This window comes from Silurus aristotelis (genome assembly GCF_946808225.1).
Source record: "Silurus aristotelis genome assembly, chromosome: 1".
Lineage (NCBI taxonomy): Eukaryota > Metazoa > Chordata > Actinopteri > Siluriformes > Siluridae > Silurus > Silurus aristotelis.
Window position 1 is genome coordinate 1682709 of NC_139574.1, and position 7572 is coordinate 1690280.

At 44.7% G+C, this 7572-nt stretch overlaps 1 protein-coding gene across 3 annotated transcripts in view; it reads left to right on the forward strand.

Annotated features, from left to right (window-relative positions):
* Nucleotides 1-5318, forward strand: part of fam234a (family with sequence similarity 234 member A) — an 8125-nt gene extending 2807 nt beyond the window's left edge. For all 3 annotated transcript variants that reach the window (XM_083539642.1, XM_083539641.1, XM_083539643.1), the window contains exons 3-12: nucleotides 478-582; nucleotides 744-929; nucleotides 1070-1203; nucleotides 1696-1831; nucleotides 2574-2703; nucleotides 2963-3109; nucleotides 3405-3486; nucleotides 3625-3771; nucleotides 4012-4108; nucleotides 4260-5318. In XM_083539642.1, the coding sequence (XP_083395768.1) occupies nucleotides 478-582; nucleotides 744-929; nucleotides 1070-1203; nucleotides 1696-1831; nucleotides 2574-2703; nucleotides 2963-3109; nucleotides 3405-3486; nucleotides 3625-3771; nucleotides 4012-4108; nucleotides 4260-4477 (1382 nt within the window). In that variant the 3' untranslated portion in view covers nucleotides 4478-5318. The remainder of the gene's footprint in view (nucleotides 1-477; nucleotides 583-743; nucleotides 930-1069; nucleotides 1204-1695; nucleotides 1832-2573; nucleotides 2704-2962; nucleotides 3110-3404; nucleotides 3487-3624; nucleotides 3772-4011; nucleotides 4109-4259) is intronic.
* The last annotated feature ends 2254 nt before the right edge of the window (nucleotides 5319-7572 follow it).

Below are 7572 nucleotides of genomic sequence, written 5' to 3' on the forward strand. Positions count from 1 at the left end.
ACACACACACACACACACATACACAAACACACACAGTACCTGCCCACCTGGAACATCACACAGCCTGCTGAAGGTAACAGGTAACACACACACACACACACACACACACACACACACACATACACAAACACACACAGTACCTGCCCACCTGGAACATCACACAGCCTGCTGAAGGTAACAGGTAACACACACACACACACACACACACACACACACACACACACACACACACACACACACAGTACCTGCCCACCTGGAACATCACATAGCCTGCTGAAGGTAACAGGTAACACACACACACACACACACACATACACAAACACACACAGTACCTGCCCACCTGGAACATCACATAGCCTGCTGAAGCTAACACACACACACACACACACACTTTTTTTTCAAAAAATATTACAAACCAATGATTTCTGTTTTGTTCGAGATGATGTTTGTTTGTTTGTTTGTGTGTGTGTGTTTCAGACACGTATGACTTCCTGGGCACTGGTTATGCAAATGACGACAAAGTGCTGGACATATTTATCATTTATAAGAGTTCAGAGGGTCACATGAACCACACCGGGGAAGGTCTCTCACACACACACACACACACACACACACACACACACACACACACACCTTATAATGTTTTAAAACTACAGTACTTAACGCTGTAAACTGTGTAGTGAAGTGTGTGTGTGTGTGTGTGTGTGTGTGTGTGTGTGTGTGTGTGTGTGTGTGTGTATCAGACTTGTCCTCCTCGTATCTCTTCCTGCTCTCAGTTGATGGCACTAATGGACGGGCGCTATGGGAACGCCCTCTGTCTCCTGAATTTAATTGGGCAGAATGTGGAGTGGGCGGAGACAAAGATCAAGGAGGAAACCTCTGTGTGGTGTCTCACGATAACAAACTCACTACTATTGACTTACACACAGGTACATCACACACACTCACTCACACACACTATACACACAGATCTCTCACTTTACTGTGAGATTTAGGTGTGTGCGTGTGTGTGTGTGTGTGTGTGTGCGCGCGCGTGTGTGTGTGTGTGTGTGTGTGTGTGTGCGTGCAGGTAAAATCCTGTGGAATGGTTCTCTCTCTCTGGATGTTAAAGTTCACCCCCCTGTCATAAGTCTGCCGGATCTGAACCACGACAAGAACAACAACATCGGCGTCCTGAGTTACTCACACAATACACAGTCACAGGTACACACACACACACACACACACACACACACACACACACACAGAAGGACTTTTCTAAAGTTCCTGAACTATTTCTTGGGTAAAAAAAAGTTTTCTATCAGTGTAAATGTCCTACAGGTTATCGAATTCCTGACAACATTTACACAACAAGGAACCTTCTCAGGAACTATATTATCTTCAAAACATTTACACAAAGAGGAACCTTTTTAGAAACTCAAGAACCTCTAGGAGATTGAGGTGTCCTATTGACACAAAGAGGAACATTTTAGAAGTATTTTTCGCACATTTTGCTCAACATTTCAGTAACTATAGAAAGGTCCTTGTAGGCACAAAGAGGAACTAAAAGGTTCCTGTTAGTTAAATGGATATGAGGTTTTTGAGGTCCTGAAAAGGTTCCTGTTAGAGTAAATGTGCTGGAGGTTGTGATGTCAGTATGATGTCAGTGTGAAATGCCCCGCCCCTTGTCTCTGGTCCTCACTCTGACCGTTTCAGGTGGAGTTGGTGATCCTCTCGGGGAGATCAGGTGAGAAGATCGGCTCTAAGAGTCTGAATGTGCCTCGAGAGCAGATAAGATCTCACCTACAGTTCAGCATGGCGAATGAAGAACAGTATCTCCTGCTCCACACAGGTGAGGGCTCTGTGATCACACACATTTCTGACCTTCTACCTGTTCCTGATCTGTCTGTCTCCTTCTGTCTCCTCCTACCTGTTCCTGATCTGTCTGTCTCCTTCTGTCTCCTCCTACCTGTTCCTGATCTGTCTGTCTCCTTCTGTCTCTGTCTTCTCCTCCTGTTCCTGATCTGTCTGTCTCCTTCTGTCTCCTCCTACCTGTTCCTGATCTGTCTGTCTCCTCCTACCTGTTCCTGATCTGTCTGTCTCCTTCTGTCTCCTCCTACCTGTTCCTGATCTGTCTGTCTCCTTCTGTCTCTGTCTTCTGCTCCTACCTGTTCCTGATCTGTCTGTCTCCTTCTGTCTCCTCCTACCTGTTCCTGATCTGTCTGTTTCCTTCTGTCTCCTCCTACCTGTTCCTGATCTGTCTGTCTCCTTCTGTCTCTGTCTTCTCCTCCTGTTCCTGATCTGTCTGTCTCCTTCTGTCTCTGTCTCCTCCTACCTGTTCCTGATCTGTCTGTCTCCTCCTGTCTCTGTCTCCTCCTACCTGTTCCTGATCTGTCTGTCTCCTCCTACCTGTTCCTGATCTGTCTGTCTCCTTCTGTCTCTGTCTCCTCCTACCTGTTCCTGATCTGTCTGTCTCCTTCTGTCTCTGTCTCCTCCTACCTGTTCCTGATCTGTCTGTCTCCTCCTACCTGTTCCTGATCTGTCTGTCTCCTCCTGTCCCTCTCTTTGTCTTTTACTGATCTGTCACCTCTCAGACAGTGGACTGTATGCGTTGAGTTTGAAGAACATGACAGTGGAAACTCACTCTGGTCTCGATTCTAATCTGAAGAGAGAGAAGAGGAGCTGGGAGCAAAGAGCTAACCATGAGACAACCATGCTATACAAGTACAACACACACACACACACACACACACACACAATTTAATTTAGATTGCTTTATTGTCATGACAAAAATAAATGTTGTTTTCTAACGTATTAACAAGAACACAGAACATTATTTGGAACATCTGAAGAACATCTAAGTAAAATCCTGGTCATCACTCTAAAATGCCTCTCTCTCTCTCTCTCTCTCTCTCTCTCTCTCTCTCTCTCTCTCTCTCTCTCTCTCTCTCTCTCTCTCTCTCTCTCTCTCTCTCTGCTGTAGTTCTACAGAGTCTCTGCAGGCTGTGGTGAAGGTGAGTGGTGGATACTCAGGTTCATCTCCCTCACTGCTCCTCCTCACAAACTCCACTGTAATGCTTTTCAACACAAAAACACTTACCTGGAGCACCAACACAAGCAAGCTGATCAGGTACACACACACACACACACACACACACACACACACACACACACACACACACACACAGAGACCTCTCTGTAGTTTTATACACTTTACTTCACACAACAGACCTTCAGGAGATTTTAATACTGTGTGTGTGTGTGTGTGTGTGTGTGTGTGTGTGTGTGTGTGTGTGTTGGTGATTTTCTTTCATTGTCCAACATTGTGTACATCCACAATATCTTAGACAAAGATATCCTGTGCACTAAGTGTGTGTGTGTGTGTGTGTGTGTGTGTGTGTGTGTGTGTGTGTGTGTGTGAACAGTCTGCCATCATTTGGACACTTCAACAAAGATGGGGTTCCTGATGTTGTGCTTGAGGAGGACCAGGGAAACTTCACTAAGAGAGTGAGTATGGACTGATGGACAATGAGAAGGTTCTGTAGGACTCAGGAACAAGGCATTGTTCCTTGGAGATTTATATAACAGATAAACAGAGGATACTGTGTGTGTGTGTGTGTGTGTGTGTGTGTGTGTGTGTGTGAGGTGGTGATTTTAGATGGCCAGACGGGCAGTGTGATGTGGAAGATCTTCTTCCCGTTCCACTTCAAAACCACTCATCCAGCTTCTGTCCTCACACTCAACTACTACTCAGTGTTTATGCTGTGGGGAGAAACATCCACCAATGATACGGTGAGCGCACACACACACACACACACACACACACACACCAATGCCTTTTCACTGAGATCATGTTCACACGAGTTTTGTTTTCAGATGTTTCAGTGTGGATGAATGACTTTTGGGAAACAATTGAAAATTAATGTGGGGATAAAAACGCCGTTTTCAGACTTACTGGAGTAGTGTAGCTGTTGGGTTTATGTGACCTGATAGGCTGCAGTGTGTGTGTGTGTGTGTGTTTAAAACACCCAGACCGTAGGAGAACGTTCTTCGTATCTGCTCCACCCACTCCATTCTGATGTCCTGCTGGAGAAGAGAAACCGTGTCCAACACATCATCGCATTTAAAGGTAAAATGTAAATACACACAGCGACTGGGTTCAGTTCAGAAGATTGAAGACTGATGTGTGTGCGTGTGTGCGTGTGTGCGCGTGTGTGCGCGTGTGTGCGCGTGCGTGCGCGTGCGTGCGTGTGCGTGTGTGTGCGTGTGTGTGTGTGTAGCACTCCTGTTGGAGCGAGGCCGTCATGCCTGTTACTTCGTCCTGAGCCAAGAGGACGGAGTGATGGTTCTCACAAAGCGGAAGATCAAAGGGGACGTATCTAAAAGCGCCGTCCTGGAAGTGGGCAGAGACGGGTGGCTGGAGGGCGGAGTCTCGTGGCAGACGGAGACTGTGAGAGAATCGTTTCTCAGGCTGAGGTTCAGCGATCAGTATTCATGATGATTAGATCTGCTGTGTGTACTACTGATCTGAGGTGTGTGTGTGTGTGTGTGTGTGCGTGTGCACTCTTTAATCACTGGGTCCAGATCAATTCCAATCACACACACACACATACACACACACTATTCTCTGTCTCTTAAACTGTACATATATAGATGCTACACTGAAATCTGGTCCTTAAACACTTTCACTTCCAACATGAGACACGACCCCCAGCTGTAGATGTTTACGACACAATCGCAAATCCAGAAGCACTTTATGATGGAAGTGGACGACACCAGGACGCTCGGACGTGAGCGTCTCCATCCTCTGCTTTCGTCTCGATACACAATCAGAGAAATAAACGTCCTCTGCTGTGCTTGTGTTTAAAGGACGTCGTGCCATGAGCTAAAAGCTTTACACCAAAAACACCTACACCAAAAACGGCATGAGGAGTGTGTGTGTGTGTGTGTGTGTGTGTGTGTGTGGTTTATTATTATAGCTGCAGAATGTAAACACTGTGCCTTACAGCTCGCTCATTCCCCGTGTTATAGTTCTGTAAAGGGGAAATTATCACTAAATCAATGTGTGAAAAAAAGACACAAAACTGTGATTTGAAATCAAAAAAGATTTTTGATGAATTAAGAAATGGATAAACATATAATACAGTAAATGATTGAGAACGCCTTCCTGCTCTGAATGTGCTATTGGAGGACGGTGGTGGGAGATATGGTGTGTGTGTGTGTGTGTGTGTGTGTGTGTGTGTGTAAACCTGGAGATGAGGTGTGGCTCTGCTGCTGAATTTTTTCAAATGCTGGAAACTAAATAGTGTTAATGTGTAATAAAAACTGACATCAAACAATCCAGTTGTAGTGAAGTTCTTCCACACACAACATATCAGTATAAACTCCTGTTAAACCTCTCTCTTTCTCTCTCTCTCTCTCTCTCTCTCTCTCTCTCTCTCTGTCTCTCTCTCTCTTTCTCTTGCCCTCTCCCTCTCTTTCCCTCTCTCTCTCTCTTTCTGTCTCTCTTTCCCTCTCTCTCTCTCTCTTTCTCTCTCTCTCTTTCCCTCTCCCTCTCTGTCTCTCTTTCCCTCTCCCTCTCTCTCTTTCTGTCTCTCTTTCCCTTTCCCTCTCCCTCTCTCTCTCTCTGTCTCTCTTTCCCTCTCTCTCTTTCTCTCTCTCTCTTTCCCTCTCCCTCTCTCTCTCTGTCTCTCTTTCCCTCTCCCTCTCTCTCTGTTTCTCTTTCTCTCTCTCTTTCCCTCTCTCTCTCTCTGTCTCTCCCTCTCTCTCTCTCTCTCTCTCTCTCTCTCTCTGTCTCTCTTTCCCTCTCTCTCTCTGTTTCTCTTTCTCTCTCTCTCTCTCTCTCTCTCTCTCTCTCTCTCTGTCTCTCTTTCCCTCTCTCTCTCTCTCTCTCTCTCTCTCTCTCTCTCTCTCTCTCTCTCTCTCTCTGTCTCTCTCTCTCTCTCTGTCTCTCTTTCCCTCTCCCTCTCTCTCTCTGTCTCTCTTTCCCTCTTCCTCTCTCTCTCTTTCCCTCTCCCTCTCTTTCCCTCTGTCTCTCTCTCTCTCTCTCTCTCTCTCTCTCTCTCTCTCTTTCCCTCTCTCTCTCTGTTTCTCTTTCTCTCTCTCTCTCTCTCTCTCTTTCCCTCTCTCTCTCTCTGTCTCTCTTTCCCTCTCTCTCTCTCTCTCTCTCTCTCTCTCTCTCTCTCTCTCTCTCTCTCTCTGTCTCTCTTTCCCTCTTCCTCTCTCTCTCTGTTTCTCTTTCTCTCTCTCTCTCTCTCTCTCTCTCTCTCTCTCTCTCTCTGTCTCTCTGTCTCTCTTTCCCTCTGTCTCTGTCTCTCTTTCCCTCTTCCTCTCTCTCTCTTTCCCTCTCCCTCTCTTTCCCTCTGTCTCTCTCTCTCTGTCTCTCTTTCCCTCTCCCTCTCTCTCTTTCTCCCTCTCTCTCTCTAAGAGTTTTTCAGTTCAAGGGTTAATGCAGTTCTTTCCCCTGAGGAACAGTTACAGAGTTTCCTCTGTATTAAGTGTTGGACTGAAGTTTGTTTAGTCTCTGCCTCACACATTAAATGCTTGTTCTTTATTTCTGATTAAACTTGAACACACACACAACCATGGCAGGAGTATTAAACAGAAACTAGAGTGGGTTCCGTGTCAGTGTATTTACTCATTCCTAGTATTTGTAGTGCGCTATTTTATCTTCTTGTTTAACGATAACGATAAGAATTCTTTAGTGTTTTATATCCAGCTTCAAGAATTTCTCTTAGAGGGAGAAAACCCTGACAATCCCACACCCCGAGGAAGCGAATGATCAAGAGAAAGAGGAATAAAGACTTCTGGTAAAGTGTGTGCTAATAATTAGAACAGTTAAGATCATATCTTTTAGATAAATATTAAATGTAAAACACACACACACACACACACACACACACACACGTGTATTACCCAAACGAGTTATAACATGTAAACTTTTTAATTTGACTATTTATTAAATCAATTTAATTTGTGCCAATGTAATCGATAACTCAATGTAATTAATATAATAAGTGTAATGCATTAATTTGATCCTATTTTATTGTTATATAGTTTATTTTTAATTATTAAATATTTTATATTTTATTTAAAATAGTTTTAATAACATCTAAAGTTAGTTTACTGAAGAACCGCATACGACTGGAAAAGTCAGAATACTGTCCGAATACTTTTGGACGCTACCTTTTACTTCCGGCTTTTCCGGTTTAGCGCGTGCCTACTGCTTTACCGCGGATTTATAGAGAATAAACAGTCACAGATTCACTACAGTCATCAACATGATGTGAATAAATTACAGTGTGGATAAAATAAATAAATAAATAAAAAACAACGTGCATGTTGTTACTGAGGTAATTACGGAAGGTAGCATGCTAGGCTAGCCCGACAGCGCTTCGTCGCACAGCAACATGCGCATGCGCACAGTGAAACCGCGATGGAGAGACGTCACAAATAAGCGTGTGACGTCACAGTAGACGGCGTGTATATGAGGGGTCTCACGGCGCGCGGACGCTCATTAGAGATCATGAACATGAAGATGTGTAAAATCCTTCGCGAGATGTTTCGAAGTTCGAAACAAAGTGATGGAACACA